At 41.3% G+C, this 18063-nt stretch overlaps 2 protein-coding genes across 2 annotated transcripts; both read left to right on the forward strand.

Annotated features, from left to right (window-relative positions):
- The first annotated feature begins 10552 nt into the window (after positions 1-10552).
- asdurf (ASNSD1 upstream open reading frame) lies at positions 10553-12655 on the forward strand. Its single transcript, XM_061926482.1, has 4 exons — positions 10553-10725; positions 10874-10927; positions 11027-11102; positions 12507-12655. Exons 1-4 carry the CDS (start codon positions 10651-10653, stop codon positions 12545-12547), a joined length of 246 nt encoding a protein of 81 aa, XP_061782466.1. The 5' UTR covers positions 10553-10650; the 3' UTR covers positions 12548-12655.
- asnsd1 (asparagine synthetase domain containing 1) lies at positions 12569-14800 on the forward strand. The gene is made up of 3 exons (XM_061926481.1): positions 12569-13978; positions 14143-14324; positions 14493-14800. The coding sequence occupies exons 1-3, from the start codon at positions 12569-12571 to the stop codon at positions 14737-14739; spliced, it is 1839 nt and encodes a 612-aa protein (XP_061782465.1). The 3' UTR covers positions 14740-14800.
- Positions 14801-18063: the final 3263 nt, after the last annotated feature.

Genomic DNA, 18063 nt, shown 5'->3' on the forward strand with positions numbered 1-18063 from the left:
CGCTGCTGCCCACTGCTCCCCTCACCTCCCAGGGGGTGAACAAGGGGATTGGTCAAATGCAGAGGACAAATTTCACCACACCTAGTGTGTGTGTGACAATCATTGGTACTTTAACTTAACTTTAACTTTACACATACAAACTGTAGCACACAAAAAAGCACATTTAATAAAAAAAAATGTTATTATGGTCTTACCTTTACTTATAAATGCGCCACTGTTGTGCTGGATTAATGAACCCCCTGATGGGAGTGTTATATCAACTAAAGCCCTCACTTCAACTTTCCACGCGCAAGATTGAATCTATTTTAAAAAGTGTAACCGAGGGTTTATAAATGTCGCCTATACTGTATGAAACTACAAAATAACAAACACGGAGGCTCCAGTTTACACGAGGACCACTTTATTTACCTTCTTTCAAAAACTTCCGCTCCACACCAACATGTCAAAATTCCGCTCTTAGCGCCTTCAAAATAAGAGCTCAAGGCATATACTGTATAACAGCGCATAACAGGAACTTAACATCACAAAGAGGAAAGCCCATAAAAATAGGTTACAAAGGTTATTTAATAAGAAGCCAAAAAGTGCCAAAACAATAATGTTCGTGTTGGAGGAGTTGTGAATTAGGTACACCTGCAGTCTGCAGGCGTACCTAATGTTGTGGCCCTGCAGTCATTCACAACTCCTCCAACACGAACATTATTGTTTTTGCACTTTTAGGCTTCTTATGAAATAACTTTTTTAAATAGATTCAATCTTGCACGTGGAAAGTTTAAGTGTGGGCTTTAGTTGATATAACACTCCCGTCAGGGGTTGCCGTGCATTCTACGGCGGGGGTGCAGGAGGCGAGCCTCAGCCAGTGCGTTTTTTGCAGCCGTTTTATGATCGCTCAGCACAAGAAATACGTTACACACATACAGTTGTTGACAAAATACACTGTACATTATATACCTCAGCTAACTAAACTATGGAAATGTATAATATAGTTCATATAGCAATACGGTCTCACTGCACAGCAGACCAGCAGTTAGCCGAGTCCGTCCATGTTGAGGCACTGAGTGACGTGCCTCGACTGGCTGCTGATCACCGCACCGTCTCTTCTCAGTATTTGAACGGCAAATGTGAAAATTCAGCGATTTTGAATAAAAATAATCTAAAACTGGTGAAGTTAAATGGAAAATAACTTTATAGTATAATCACTGGATACATTTAACAATTTAATATATATTTTTTTCTTTTTACATTTTTTTTCTTTCCGCACGTCACTGGTATTTGACTACTGTACTTCTACTGATACCTCTACCATAACTACTGTAACTTATTGTGCAACTTATTGTCTTGTAATTAATGTACATCAGAGCTATTCAAATGTTTGTATTTTTTTGTATTTAGTGTCTTAGATTCTGTAACTAGTGTTTGGATCCCACTGTACGCAATATCTGAAGAGTATGGAAAAAGCATTTCACTGTGGTGTACTGTGCATGTGACGAATAAAACTTGAAAAAAAACACCTAAATAGCATGTTAGCATTGATTAGCTTGCAGTCATGCACTGACCAAATATGCCTGATTAGCACTCCAACAAGTCAATAACATCAACAAAGTGCACCTTTGTGCATTCACACACAGCATGAAACTTATGATTGACAAAATGAGACAAAGAAGGAGTGGAAGATTTTACATGTAAACAAACTGTTGTATTCCCCCCCATCTTTTTCTATTTTCAATATTTTTTTAAAAAGGCTCCAGGGAGCCACTAGGGCGGCACTAAATAGCCGCATGCAGTCAAACACATTTCACAGACTTACTGTATCTGCTTCATCCAGTCAGCTTTTTCAATCAGTCGTCAGTTGTGAAACCTCTTGTACTAAACCTGAAAGTCTACCCAAAGCCGATCAATAGTTATACAAATATTTAAAAACATGTTTAAACTTTTATCATCATTAACGGTACTCAGGGGCGCCGAAAAGCGGGGGTAAAGGAGACGGATTCTAGGGGCCCATGATGGAGGGGGGCCCAGAGAGGCCCCTAATGATGATGAAATTATAATACAGAAAAAATAATGACACTGTGTTGGGGGCCCTGTAAAGATTCTTTTCATGGGGCCCAAAATCCCTAGCGGCGCCCCTGACGGTACTACAATAACAGCATCTTAAAACACCAGGAAGTGAAAACTAGGTCAGTTCAAAGTCGTAAAAGCAGCAGGTTCCAGGAAATCCTGCCAAAAACTGCAACCCAAGGAACTAGGATACTGCATTACCTTTTAAGATGGAGTTAAAAGATGACATTTACCTAAAAAACAATATTACACAGCAAAAACTGTTGTTTTATCACCAACATCAAATGCAGGAGCTTATGCCGTGACATTCCAATCTGCAACCTTCTGGAGTGCAAGTCAATTCCTCTTAGACTGAGCCACAGATTCCACGAAGCTCTGGCAGTGGAACATGCCACTTACTCTAAAACATGTAACAAACTTAAGGCCCGGGGGCCAGGTCTGGCCTGCCACATCATTTTATGTGGCCCGCGAAAGCCTGGAAATATGTGTCAATAAAGTATCTTTTTTGTATTACCGTATTTTCCGGACCATAGGGTGCCCCGGATTATAAGGCGCACTGCCACTGAATGGTCTATTTTTAATCTTTTTTCATATATAATGCGCACCGTATTATAGGGTGCATTAAAGGAGTCATATTATTATAATTTTTTTCTAAATGTAAAACACTTCCTTGTGGTCTACATAACATGTAATGGTGGTTCTTTGGTCAAAATGTTGCATAGATTATGTTTTACAGATCATCTCCAAGCCGCTTTCTGACAGTCGCTTCCGAATGCGCCGTTTTGTGGTCAGTCTCATTTACGTGGCTCACCTTCGGCAGCGTCTTCTCCCCGTCATCTTTGTTGTAGCGGTGTAGCGTGCAAGGACGGGAGTGGAAGAAGTGTCAAAAGATGGAGCTGACAGTTTTAATGACATTCAGACTTTACTTCAATCAATAACGGAGCAGCAGCTCCTCATCCGGAAACAACAAGGCCGTAAATGTGTCCAGTGAAAAACCGTCCGACCGGAACTCTAATGACTAAAGTTCCTTGGGTGAATAATGTAAACTCACTACACCGGTATGTTTTAGCGCTTTCATGGTGAGTTTACTGACAGATATAAGTAAGAACTTTACACTACTTTATATTACATATGGCAACAGAGGAGGATGAATGTCACATAAAAGGTTGGGGCGGTATAGCTCGGTTGGTAGAGCGGCTGTGCCAGCAACTTGAGGGTTGCAGGTTCGATCCCCGCTTCCGCCATCCTCGTCACTGCTGTTGTGTCCTTGGGCAAGACACTTTACCCACCTGCTCCCAGTGCCACCCACACTGGTTTAAATGTAACTTAGATATTGGGTTTCACTATGTAACGCGCTTTGAGTCACTAGAGAAAAGCGCTATATAAATATAATTCACTTCACACTTCACTTCACAAGAAGATAGACAAAAAGAAGAAACTTGTCGACTACGGTGTCGGCACGGACTACAAAGGCAGACTCGTGCAATTTTTCAGGATTAATGCGGATCCCAAATACAGATCAGCAGGTACCAGAAGGTAAGAAAAGTTGCATTTGCATAATATTGCAAAACAAATCGCCAGATAATGTGTCTTACCTTAAACACACACACCATAATAATACTTGTATGTTGAAGCACATCAAAAGGTGCAGCTTACACTTATCTCCTATGTGTGACTGCCATCTACTGGTCACACTTATCATTACACCATGTACCAAATAAAATTGCTTGGAGGTGGGTAAGCTCAACCAAACTTATTCCTTATATTAGGCGCACCGGGTTATAAAGCGCACTGTCAAGTTTTGAGGGAAAAAAGGATTTTAAGTGCGCCTTACAGTCCGCAAAATACGGAAAATATATATTTGTTCTTTTCATTTTGACATTAAAAAAGTACATGTCCTGTATGCAAGTGCATATCTTTTACACTTATCAATATTGTATCATCATATATTTCCCAAAACGTTCTTTGTAAAGATAAATGCTTAAATATTTACTTGACTTATGATTTCAAAGCAAGTTATCCATTAAATTGCACACTGTAAAAATGAAAATTATTTTTTTCGGTAAGATTCTGGCAGACGGAGTCTTCTCCTTTTTTGATATTAAGTAATACCCTATAGAAACAACAACTGTAGAATATACGATTAATTTTACCGTTAAAAAAAAATTGGTGCTGCTTTTCCATTCTATTTTATTTAATTCCATTTATTCAAACTTTTTTATATGCTGTAAAAAACACAACACAATTTACAATAAAATTCCAACAACTTGGCAGCCAGTTTTTTTTTTTACAGTAAAATGTAAAGATTTATTTTAAAGTGTATATAGAAAGCATATGCATCAAATGCATGTATAATATATATACATTAATATTCCAAAAATAATGACGGGATGAATTGTACTTATAGATTAAATGCATCATACTCTTTACTTTTACTTGAGTAATTTTGTCAGGAAGAAACATTACTTTTACTCTGTTACATTGAGTTTCTCACCGATTGCTGTGTTTATTTATAGCATCTTTGATAATAATCTGTGTAATCTATTGATTGCAAATACAAACCCCGTTTCCATATGAGTTGGGAAATGGTGTTAGATGTAAATATAAACGGAATACAATGATTTGCAAATCCTTTTCAACCCATATTCAGTTGAATATGCTACAAAGACCACATATTTGATGTTCAAACTGATAAACCTTTTTTTTTTTTTCAAATAATCATTAACTTTAGAATTTGATGCCAGCAACACGTGACAAAGAAGTTGAGTAAGGTGGCAATAAATACTGATAAAGTTGAGGAATGCTCATCAAACACTTATTTGGAACATCCCACAGGTGTGCAGGCTAATTGGGAACAGGTGGGTGCCATGATTGAGTATAAAAACAGCTTCCCAAAAAATGCTCAGTCTTTCACAAGAAAGGATAGGGCGAGGTATACCCCTTTGTCCACAACTGCGTGAGCAAATAGTCAAACAGTTTAAGAACAACGTTTCTCAAAGTGCAATTGCAAGAAATTTAGGGATTTCAACATCTACGGTCCATTATATCATCAAAAGGTTCAGAGAATCTGAAAAAAATCACTCCACGTAAGCGGCATGGCCGGAAACCAACATTGAATGACCGTGACCTTCCATCCCTCAGACGGTACTGTATCAAAAACCGACATCAGTCTCTAAAGGATATCACCACATGGGCTCAGGAACACTTCAGAAAACCACTGTCACTAAATACAGTTTGTGGCTACATCTGTAAGTGCAAGTTAAAGCTCTACTATGCAAAGCGAAAGCCATTTATCAACAACATCCAGAAATGCCGCCGGCTTCTCTGGGCCCGAGATCATCTAAGATGGACTGATGCAAAGTGGTAAAGTGTTCTGTGATCTGACGAGTCCACATTTCAAATAGTTTTTGGTAATATTCGACATCGTGTCATCCGGACCAAAGGGGAAGCGAACCATCCAGACTGTTATCGACGCAAAGTTCAAAAGCCAGCATCTGTGATGGTATGGGAGTGCATTAGTGCCCAAGGCATGGGTAACTTACACATCTGTGAAGGCACCATTAATGCTGAAAGGTACATACAGGTTTTGGAACAACATATGCTGCCATCCAAGCATCGTCTTTTCCATGGACGCCCCTGCTTATTTCAGCAAGACAATGCCAAGCCACATTCAGCACGTGTTACAACAGCGTGGCTTCGTAAAAAAAGAGTGCGGGTACTTTCCTGGCTCGCCTACAGTCCAGACCTGTCTCCCATCGAAAATGTGTGGCGCATTATGAAGGGTAAAATACGAGAGCGGAGACCCCGGACTGTTGAACGACTGAAGCTCTACATAAAACAAGAATGGGAAAGAATTCCACTTTCAAAGTTTCAACAATTAGTTTCCTCAGTTCCCGATCGTTTATTGAGTGTTCTTAAAAGAAAAGGTGATGTAACACAGTGGTGAACATGCCCTTTCCCAACTACTTTGGCACGTGTTGCAGCCATGAAATTCTAAGTTAATTATTATTTGCAAAAAAATAAAATAAAGTTTATGAGTTTGAACATCAAATATCTTGTCTTTGCAGTGCATTCAATTGAATATGGGTTGAAAAGGATTTGCAAATCATTGTATTCCGTTTATAGTTACATCTAACACAATTTCCCAACTCATATGGAAACAGGGTTTGAATGTATTAATTTAGCTCGTTTGGGATACTTCTTCCAGCAGTCACATGAGTCCGTTTCACTAATCCAAGGCAAGCACCAGTGTCGTTTGACTCCATTTCACCAATCAAATGGAGCCTTTATGAATGTAATGTATTATTATAAGATGATGATCTGTATATACTGCATATGTATGTATATGTGTGTGTGTGTGTGTGTGTGTGTGTGTGTGTGTGTGTGTGTGTGTGTGTGTGTGTGTGTGTGTGTGTGTGTGTGTATATTATATATACATACATACATATAAATATATGTGGTTGTGTTTATATTCAAGGGCCTTTGCCATACCAGCACACATGAGATGGCACAAAATAAGAACCCTTCCATCCATCCATCCATCCATTTTCTTCCACTTATCCGAGGTCGGGTCGCGGGGGCAGAAGCCTAAGCGGGGAAGCCCAGGCTTCCCTCTCCCCAGCCACTTCGTCCAGCTCCTTCCGGGTGATCCCGAGACGTTCCCAGGCCAGCCGAGAGACATAGTCTTTTCAACGTGTCCTGGGTCTTCCCCGTGGCCTCCTGCCGGTTGTATGTGCCCTAAACACCTCCCTAGGGAGGCGTTTGGGTGACATCCTGACCAGATGCCCGAACCACCTCATCTGGCTCCTCTCGATGTGGAGGAGCAGCGGCTTTACTTTGAACTCCTCCCGGATGACAGAGCTTCTCACCCTATCGCTAAGGGAGAGCCCCGCCACCCAGCGGAGGAAACTCATATCGGCCGTGATCTTGTCCTTTCGGTCATAACCCAAAGCTCATGACCATAGGTGAGAATGGGAACGTAGATCGACCGGTAAATTGAGAGCTTTGCCTTCCGGCTCAGCTCCTTCTTTACCATAATGGATTGATATCCGCATTACTGAAGACGCCGCACCGATCTGCTTGTCGATTTCACGATCCACTCTTCCCTCACTATTCTCAAGTACCTTGGAGTTCAAGTACTCCGAGGTACTTGAACTCCTCCACATGGGGCAAGATCTCCTCCTCAACTCGGAGATGGCACTCCACCCTTTCCCGGGTGAGAACCATGGACTCGGACTTGGAGGTGCTGATTCTCATCCCAGTCGCTTCACAATCGGCTGCGAACCGATCCAGTGAGAGTTGAAGATCCTGGCTAGATGAAGCCATCAGGACCACATCATCTGCAAAAAGCAGAGACCTAATCTTGCAGCCACCAAACCGGATCCCCTCAACGCCCTGACTGCGCATAGAAATTCTGTCCATAAAAGTTATGAACAGAATCAGTGACAAAGGGCAGCCTTGACAGAGTCCAACCCTCACTGGAAATAGGTCCGACTTACTGCCAGCAATGTGGACCAAGCTCTGACACTGATGATACAGGGAGCGGACCGCCACAATCAGACAGTCCGATACCCCATATTCTCTGAGCACTCCCCACAAGAATTCCCGGGGGACACGGTCGAATGCCTTCTCCAAGTCCACAAAGCACATGTAGACTGGTTGGGCAAACTCCCATGCACCCTCAAGGACCCCGCCGAGAGTATAGAGCTGTTCTACCGTTCCACGACCAGGACGAAAACCACACTGTTCCTCCTGAATCCGAGGTTCGACTATCCGGCATAGCCTACTCTCCAGTACACCTGAATATTCCTTACCGGGAAGGCTGAGGTGTGTGATCCCTCGGTAGTTGGAACACATGTTCCCCTTCTTAAAGAGAGGAACCACCACCTCGGTCTGCCAATCTAGATGTCCATGCGATGTTGCAGAGTCTTGTCAACCAAGACAGCCCCACAGCATCCAGAGCCTTAAGGAACTCTGGGCAGATCTCATCCACCCCCGGGGCCTTGACACCGAGGAGCTTTTTAACTACCTCGGCAACCTCAGCACCAGAGATAGGAGAGCCCACCACAGATTCCCCAGGCACTGCTTCCTCATAGGAAAACGTGTTGATGGGATTGAGGAGGTCTCCGAAGTATTCCCTCCACCGATCCACAACAGCCACAGTTGAGGTCAGCAGCACACCATCCTCACCATACACGGTGTTGACAGTGCACTGCTTCCCCTTCCTGAGGTTGGAGGATGGTGGTCCAGAATCGCTTCTAATCCGTCTGGAAGTTGTTTTCCATGGCTTCCCGGAACTCCTCCCATGACCGGGTTTTTGCCTCCGCAACCGCTGAAGCCACACACCGCTTGGCCTGTCCGTGCCTGTCAGCTGCCTCTGGAGTCCAATGAGCCAATAGGACTCTTTCTTCAGCTTGACGGCATCCCTCACTGCTGGTGTCCACCAGCGGGTTCTAGGATTACCGCCACGACAGGCACCAACCACCTTGCGGCCACAACTGCAATCAGCCGCCTCGACAGTACAGTTACGGAACATGGTCCACTCTGACTCAATATCCAGTGCCTCCCTCGTGACATGTTCAAAGCATGTTCCGGAGGTGGGAATTGAAACTCTCTCTAACAGGAGACTCTGCTAGGTGTTACCAGCAGACCCTCACAATGTGTTTGGGCCTGCTAGGTCTGTCCGGCATCCTCCCCCACCATTGGAGCCAGCTCACCACCAGGTGGTAATCGGTAGAAATATATATATATATATATATATATATATATATATATATATATATATATATATATATACCTGTATATATATATATATATATATATATATATATATATATATATATATATATATATATATATATATCCCGTGACCCCAAAAGAGACAAGCGGTAGAAAATGGATGGATGGATACATATATATATATTATATATACATACATACATATAAATATATATGGTTGTGTTTATATTCAAGGGCCTTTGTCATACCAGCACACATGAGATGGCACAAAATTAGTACCCATTGTACCAAAATTAAGCCCAATAAGTACCACTACAACATAATGTATGAAAACAGGTTCGAGTAAGTTATAAAACGCATAGGTTATATGGTATACACATAGAAACATGTATATGTGTTTGCAAATTAAATGTCTACAGTCTAGTCTGAATATTGTATTATTGTTAATCTCACTGTGAATATTAAAATACGACAATTCATTTTCACTGCATCATTGAAGTTTGCATTAAAAAACGCGTGAAAATCAGTTAAATATTGAGAAAGTTTTGATGGATTAAATGTGCTGACACTTCATTGATCCTGTCACTAGATAGCGATGTACACCGGTTCCAGATGGTGCCTCTAAGGCAGAAATGTGTCCCACGGAAAGGGGTTGTTTGTTTTTTCATAAAGAAATACAATCATGTGTGCTTACGGACTGTATCCCTGCAGACTGTATTGATCTATATTGATATATAATGTATATATTATGTTTTTTATGTTGATTTAATTTAAAAAAAAAAAAAAAAAAAAAATACATTGTTGTTTTTTTGTTGTTGTTTTTTCTTGTGTGGCCCGTTACAAATCGGTCCGCAGACCGGTACCGGGCCGCGGCCCGGTGGTTGGGGACCACTGCTCTAAGGTTCGTAAGCGCCATAGGCAGTAGTGTTCGATGCGGCATCGCTGGTAGTGTCTGTCTGTCATTTCCATGCACACCCACCCACACACACACACACCCACTAAAGACCTTGTTCCACAAACAAGTTTTGCCATTTCTCTAGTTTTTAAATTGAGAAAAAATAAAATAAATAATAATTATCTCTCGTTCCTTTCATTTTTTACATTTTCTTTTTTCTTTTAAAATATTTTTGTTTTAATAGCTTGGTTTACTATTTGGAAAGTCTAATGAAATATATATTATATGTACGTATTTTTTTAATCTATGTCTATTTGTTCAAATTGTTTTAGTTCTGAATGATGGTTTGAAGTTTTGTATCATATTGTTGATAAGAGGGTGTCCCATACCATAATTGTTGATGACTGATATGCTGATAGCAACCCAACCTGGTTGTAAATAATTCAATGTATATACTCTAATGATTAACCTGTGTGATGACTGTATTATGCTGATATTTGTACCATACATTGATTAACGTGGACCCCGACTTAAAGTTGAAAAACTTATTCGGGTGTTACCATTTAGTGGTCAATTGTACGGAATATGTACTGTACTGTGCAATCTACTAATAAAAGTTTCAATCAATCAATCAAAACTGCACCGGAAATACACACTTTTTTAAAATTCCATCTATCATCCATTTTCCCTTTCGATTGGACAATAAAATATATGACTGTACAAGGCACTTTAATTAGAATTTGTTCAACAAACTACACGATGAGTGACCTAAATATAACCGAACTAACATAATACCAATGTTTTGTTTTTTTAAATAGAGACGACAATAAAATAAAAACAAGATAAACCGGAAGCAGAAACCGCCAAAACCGGAAGCGTTTTTTTGCGCATAGCTAGTCTGAAAAACTAGAACCACTCAGCAATCTTTGGTCACCCACGCATTTTTTTTTTTAAATACTAAAATGTCTTCAAATATCTACAATAATGACGACAACTTAGAAGGATGGTCTGCACTTAAGGACGAGCTAAACAAACAGGTACCGAACTGATCGTCAGCCAGAACAAGCTTAGTGGTTACTGGGAGTTCACTACTGCAATATAAATCTGAGCTGAATGTTATTGTACGAATATGATAAGCTTATAGATGGTTTATGTTTGACTTTATCTTTGTATTGTAACTGTTAGATCAAGGAGCAAAAGGTGGCTGTGGACGAGCTGTGTAACTTGAAGAAGAGCAGGGTAAGCCATTGTATTGATTTTTAATACATCCTCTTGATTTAGACACACCAGTAGGACAAATTGAGATTTGTTTTGTTTTTATGTAAAATATCCCTTTAGAAAGTGTATGTCCAGCAGAGGAACAGCAACATATTCTTCTTGGCTGACAGAGGGCAGACCTTGAGTTCATGCAAGAGTAAGTCATTTTTGTTTTTTGTCCAAATGTCTGTACAGCTAGAATGTGAGTAGTATTTAAAGGGGAACATTATTACAATTTCAGAATGGTTAAAACCATTAAAAATCAGTTCCCAGTGGCTTATTATATTTTTCGAAGTTTTTTTCAAAATTTTACCTATCACGCAATATCCCTAAAAAAAGCTTCAAAGTGCCTGATTTTAACCATCCTTAAACACCCGTCCATTTTCCTGTGACGTCACATAGTGAAGCCAACACAAACAAACATGGCGGAAAGAACAGCAAGCTATAGCGACATTAGCTCGGATTCAAACTCGGATTTCAGCGGCTTAAGCGATTCAACAGATTACGAATGTATTGAAACGGATGGTTGTAGTGTGGAGGCAGGTAGCGAAAACGAAATTGAAGAAGAAACTGAAGCTATTGAGCCATATCAGTTTGAACCGTATGCAAGCGAAACCGACGAAAACGACACGACAGCCAGCAACACGGGACAAAGCGAGGACGAATTCGGCGATCGCCTTCTAACCAACGATTGGTATGTGTTTGTTTGGCATTAAAGGAAACTAACAATTATGAACTAGGTTTACAGCATATGAAATACATTTGGCAACAACATGCACTTTGAGAGTACAGACAGCCCAATTTTCATCAATTAATATATTCTGTAGACATACCCTCATCCGCGCTCTTTTCCTGAAAGCTGATCTGTCCAGTTTTGGAGTTGATGTCAGCAGGCCAGGGAAGCTAGGGTTGTTGTGAGCCAAGACATCCAGGGGGTTTAGCTCGCTCGTCTGCGGGAACAAACTGCCGCCATTGCTTGCCGTGCTACCGAGGTCCTTTGTCCCTGAATTGCTCACACACTCCGGCAGATTCAATGGGGGTCTGGCGGCAGATTTCTTTGACTTTATCGTTGGAAATGCATCTGCTTTGAGTGTCGCAGGATATCCACACATTCTTGCCATCTCTGTCGTAGCATAGCTTTCGTCGGTAAAGTGTGCGGAACAAACGTCCAATTTCTTGCCACTTTCGCATCTTTGGGCCACTGGTGCAACTTGAATCCGTCCCTGTTCGTGTTGTTACACCCTCCGACAACACACCGACGAGGCATGATGTCTCCAAGGTACGGAAAACAGTCGAAAAAACGGAAAATAACAGAGCTGATTTGACTCGGTGTTTGAGAAAATGGCGGATTGCTTCCCGCCTTTCTAATATTCGCTTCGAGAGCGAATATTAGAAAGGCGTTTAATTCGCCAAAATTCACCCATTTAGAGTTCGGAAATCGGTTAAAAAAATATATAGTATTTTTTCTGCAACATCAAGGTATATATTGACGCTTACATAGGTCTGGTGATAATGTTCCCCTTTAATATGTCGGTGATAACAAATGTAACTTTGTCCGCAGAGAAACTGGATAGCACGAAGAAGGAACTTCAGGATATGTAAAAGCAGACAATTTCTGCAACCATGTGTGGCATCTTTTGTCTTTTGAGTCCCTCGCCTGCGCATGTGAAGCAAGACGATGCAGTGTTTGAACATTTGAAAAGGAGGGGGCCCAACTCGAGCAAGGATTGCCTCGTTACTGGTTCGAATCATCGCTACCAGTGTTTCTTTTCGGCCCATGTACTTCACATGAGAGGTCTTCTGACGCCTCAGCCAATTGAAGACAAAACCGGAAACGTTTTGGTGTGGAATGGGGAAATTTTTGGAGGCTTACGAGTGTTGCCGTCCCAGAATGACACAGCTGTTGTCTTGGAGCGTCTGTCATCTTGCGGCAGCTCTTCAGAGATTTTGTCTGTCCTTTCCACTATAAGGGGACCGTGGGCGTTTGTTTACTACCAAAAATCTGAAGATTACCTGTGGTTTGGGAGAGATTACTTCGGCAGACGCAGTTTGCTATGGAAATATGATGCAGAAATAAAAGCCCTGACTCTGACCTCTGTGGCAGGCAACACTTCTGGACCTGGTCAGTCTGTATGGCAAGAAGTCCCGGCAGTTGGTGTGTACAGGATTGACCTTAATGCGGTTTTTGAATCTGGATCATTTTCAATAGAGCTTTATTCTTGGTCTCATGCAGAAGAGGATTTTGTTTTTACCTATCTGGAAACTACACAGGATTTAGTCCCTCGCAGCTGCACAGTTTTGATGAACCCGTCAGGTCTGCTCAGCTCACCCATTAGTCCTCTCAATAGGTCGACCCCAAAGATGTTGAATGAGCATGAAAAAAAATTAGAGCAACATTCAAGTGTTGAGGATCTTGAGCAGCTTTTAGGCAAATTCAAGAAAAGCGATGAAGTGAAAGGGCTTATTGATGTTCTCAGCGAATCCGTAAGACGACGTGTTCAGTCTTTGCCCCTCAGCACACAGAATCACTCTGAGACCAATGACCAGGCGCCTGTTGCCATACTTTTCTCAGGCGGTATCGATTCTATGATTCTAGCTGTTCTGGCAGATTTTCACACACCTGCTCATCAACCAATAGATCTTCTAAACGTAGCTTTTCAACTTCAAGCACCAAAGGTGCAGAAAGAGGTGACAAAGAAACAAAAGACCAAAAAAAAGCTGTCTCAGGGTAAACAGACCGACGGCGCCAAATCACAAACATCCAGCCCCTTTGACGTCCCAGATAGAATTACTGGCAAATCAGGGCTCAAGGAGTTACAGGACTTGGCTCCTGAAAGACGATGGAATTTTGTGGAAGTCAATGTAACTCAAGAGGAGCTGCAGAGATGGCGGCATGGACGGGTCTGTCAGCTGCTGCATCCACTGGACACTGTGCTTGATGACAGCATTGGCTGTGCTGTGTGGTTTGCAGCGAGAGGCACAGGGTTCATCACAGAAGACAATAACCAGAAGATCTTCACATCATCAGCCAAGGTACCCTTCTCCAGAAACGATACAAGCTTAAAACTGGTGATTTTAACTTACTAATAAAAAATAAATGTAATTTTTATGTAGCACTATATAACAAGTGATAGGTTTTATTTATGGTACATCAATCAAGAGCAAGACAATCTAAATGTCCTCTATGTGGAATACAGGTCGTTTTGACAGGAATCGGGGCAGATGAGCAGCTAGCGGGTTACTCAAGACACAGAATGAGATTCAAGGCATCAGGACATGAAGGACTGATCCAGGAAATCGCTATGGAGCTGGGTAGGATCTCCTCCAGGAATTTGGGCAGAGATGACAGGGTGATTGCAGACCATGGAAAAGAGGCTAGGTGAATATTTGTTCGTTATAAATTGAATGCCCTTTTGTTTCTATTACTGTTATCATCAAAACAATCATTTGTACCAGAAAGTTTAGTACAATTTAGTCCATGTGCACTGCATTTGTAAGTACAGTTGTTTTGTGTAAACATGGCACTGTATGACTGTTAAATCCTCAGGTTTCCCTACTTGGACGAGAGTGTGGTGAGTTATTTGAATTCCCTGCCCATGTGGGAGAAGGCAGATCTGTCACTTCCCCGAGGCGTCGGTGAAAAACTCCTCCTCAGACTGGCCGCGAGACAGCTCGGCCTCGGCTCGTCTGCCGTCTTGCCCAAGAGAGCCATGCAGTTCGGCTCCCGCATTGCAAAGATGGAGAACAGCCGGGAGAAGGCCTCTGACAGATGCAAAAGGCTCCTAATGGAGTAGGCATTGTTTATTCCTTCCAAACAATTATTTTAGTCAAATAAAAACATGTTTTTGGATCATGTCTGGTGATGTTTATATGATTGTAGGATATTTATGACACTACCGGTAGTTTCTTTCTTCCTTATTATTGATTCCCAACCATTGTGCTTGGCAAGTCATGTGTGCCATGGGAAAGTATTACATTTCACTTAGTGTTTCCAAACAAAAAGTCATTTGGGATTAAAAAAAAACTAAACTACATATTCACCAAACATTCAAACAAACTACAGTTGACTTTTTGCCATTATAAAGTCTCCTGTTCATCAATATACTGTACACTAGAGATAGCCAACTAAATTGTTTTGGGGGCCACCTTTGCAGAAAGCTAAGAGCAGGGGTGTCCCGGACCTCTTCCTTAACTATTATTCTTTGCATATTCCAGTGTCCTCTAGAGTAGACGATTTATTTTGGTCTATTGATTTTGTTAGTTACAGGCGCGTTCTGCTGTTTTAAAGAATCTTCTGTAAAAATGTGAGCCTCAAAAGTTTTTCAAACAGGACTCACCATTTGAATAGCCCAAATGATGAAAAGGAGAGGACCTAAAATGGAACTCTGAGGAACACCACTAGTCCTACTTGCCAACCCTCCCGGATTTTCCGGGAGACTCCCGAAACTCAGCGTCTCTCCCGAAAACCTCCCGGGACACATTTTCTCCCGAAAATCTCCAGAAATTCAGGCCCACAATATAAACAGCATACCTGCCCAATCACGTTATAACTGTAGAATGATGGAGGGCGAGTTCTTGGTTTCTTATGTGGGTTTATTATTAGGCAGTTTCATTAACGTCCTCCCAGCGCGGCAACAACAGCAGTCACGTTTTCGTCTACCGTAAAGCAGTTCGTCTGCCGTAAACAGCAAGTTGTGACACTCTTAAACAGGACAATACTGCCATCTAGTGCATTTGATGAAAGCACTTTTGTGCGTGCCACACAGCAATGCATCATCAGAGAGGGTGTTCAGCATCGTTAGAAAAATAGTGACAGAGAATAGAACAAGGATGGACAATTCAACCCTTAACTCAACAATGAGTAGATGAGTGTTATGTGTGTGTATATGTGTAAATAAATGAACACTGAAATTCAAGTTTTTATTTTATATATATATATATATATATATATATATATATATATATATATATATAATAAAAGAAATATATATTTATAGCTAGAATTCACTGAAAGTCAAGTATTTCTTGTATATATATATATATATATATATATATGTGTGTGTATATATATATATATATATATATATATATATATATATGTGAAATACTTGACTTGGTGAATTGTAGCTGTAAATATACTCCTACCCTCTTAACCACGCCCCGCCCCCAACCATGCCCCCCGCCCCCTTCCGAAATCGGAGGTCTCAAGGTTGGCAAGTATGCCACTAGTATAAAGAAGCTGTTGAACAAATGACTACTGACAGCATCTGAAGTAAACAGGCTACAACACCTTAGTTACATAAATCACATTACTAAAAAATGTTTTTACTGCCCAAAAGGAGAGGACTTAAAGAGGTGCCTTGAGGAACACCTCAGTTAAGCAAATCACAGGTTTGGCGCTCGGTGTGCTATGTTTGCTAGCAAGGTTAAAATATCAATGCAAGGATCTGCCAATGTGTTTACAGTAATCCAAGTTCGTCTATACAACAGGAGCAAACTCCTGTTTTTAGAATTTGCTATGAAAATATTTATCTCTAAAAGTTTTGAGATTTGAGGGTTAGAGATGCTACCTCAGTAGAAGCATTTAAGTCCCATCTTAAAAGTCATTTGTATACTCTAGCCTTTAAATAACCCCCCTTTTTTTAGACCAGTTGATCTGCCGTTTCTTTTCCTTTCTCCTCTGCTCCCCTCTCCCTTGTGGAGGGGGAGACACACAGGTCCGGTGGCCATGGATGAAGTGCTGGCTGTCCAGAGTCGGGACCCGGAGTGGACCGCTCGCCTGTGCATCGGTTGGAAACATCTCTGCGCTGCTGACCCGTCTCCGCTCGGATGGTTTCCTGCTGGCCCCACTATAGACTGGACTCTTACTATTATGTTGGATCCACTATGGACTGGACTCTCACAATATTATGTCAGACACACTCGAAATCCATTGCATTCGGTCTCCCCTAGAGGGGGGGGGGGGGTTACCCACATATGCGGTCCTCTCCAAGGTTTCTCATAGTCATTCACATCGACATCCCACTGGGTTGAGTTTTTCCTTGCCCTTATGTGGGCTCTGTACCGAGGATGTCGTTGTGGCTTGTGCAGCCCTTTGAGACACTTGTGATTTAGGGCTATATAAATAAACATTGATTGATTGATTGACATTGAAATAACTCCTGGGCCGGAATGGTGTCATTCCCGGGCCAGAATTGGCCTTTTGAATAGACCTGGTGTACATAGTTCTACATTGTTTATTATTAGCATGAATACTTTTTTAAATCAGCAGTGCCTGTTGTGAGGCATAAATCGGTAACTTCATTGCTAATGTTCTATTATGTTGGGTTCGAATAAAACTTGACATTAAAGGGGCTGTCCTTAACTTGCTCGAAATGACCTCTGTCAAACCAAAACACGTAACAAGAACACCGCTTTTGTTACAATTTTTGGCTTGATAAAACATATTTTTAAATGTCTATTTTTCACAATTACTAATTTATTGAACTGTGACTGCTTTCGTGCACACGTACACAAAAGCAGTTACAGAAGCAACTAACAATTTTCAATACCGTTATGATTTACAGTCAATGATAGCTAACGTTAAGAAGTTGTACTGAGCCAAATTGTTATCATTAGTTGACCAGACACAAAGCTAATAGTTATGTGAGGGGTAGTGTTCAGTCTTTTAGTACGTCATCACGGGCTAAAAGACAGAAGCGGGCAGGAAAAATGTTTACAATACATTGAAAAGTCCAGGGTGTACACCGCCTTCCGCCCGAATGCAGCTTAGATAGGCTCCAGCACCCTGTGCGACTCCGAGAGGGACAAGCGCTAGAAAAATGGATGGATGGAAAGTTTGCGCCCTTTCGGTAGCTGCGTAAAAGGTCGCACCAGCCCCTGTTGATTGTTTGTGGCCAAAACCAAAAAACGCTCAATTTTGCCTGTCTATATACAAACCCCGTTCCCATATGAGTTGGGAAATTGTGTTAGATGTAAATATAAACGAAATACAATGATTTGCAAATCCTTTTCAACCCATATTCAATTGAATGCATTACAAAGACAAGATATTTGATGTTCAAACTCATAAACTTTATTTTTGTGTTGCAAATAATAATTAACTTAGAATTTCATGG

The sequence above is a fragment of the Nerophis lumbriciformis genome, linkage group LG31 (genome assembly GCF_033978685.3).
Source record: "Nerophis lumbriciformis linkage group LG31, RoL_Nlum_v2.1, whole genome shotgun sequence".
NCBI classification, from domain to species: Eukaryota; Metazoa; Chordata; class Actinopteri; order Syngnathiformes; family Syngnathidae; genus Nerophis; species Nerophis lumbriciformis.

Excerpts from the sequence above, each read along its gene's own strand:
- asdurf (XM_061926482.1), top strand. The coding sequence starts at position 10,651 with ATGTCTTCAAATATCTACAATAATGACGACAACTTAGAAGGATGGTCT. Across the intron at positions 10,726-10,873 it reads AGGACGAGCTAAACAAACAG|ATCAAGGAGCAAAAGGTGGC; the intron begins GTACCGAACTGA and ends TGTAACTGTTAG. Across the intron at positions 11,103-12,506 it reads GACCTTGAGTTCATGCAAGA|AGAAACTGGATAGCACGAAG; the intron begins GTAAGTCATTTT and ends CTTTGTCCGCAG.
- asnsd1 (XM_061926481.1), top strand. The coding sequence starts at position 12,569 with ATGTGTGGCATCTTTTGTCTTTTGAGTCCCTCGCCTGCGCATGTGAAG. Across the intron at positions 13,979-14,142 it reads TCTTCACATCATCAGCCAAG|GTCGTTTTGACAGGAATCGG; the intron begins GTACCCTTCTCC and ends TGTGGAATACAG. Across the intron at positions 14,325-14,492 it reads GACCATGGAAAAGAGGCTAG|GTTTCCCTACTTGGACGAGA; the intron begins GTGAATATTTGT and ends TTAAATCCTCAG.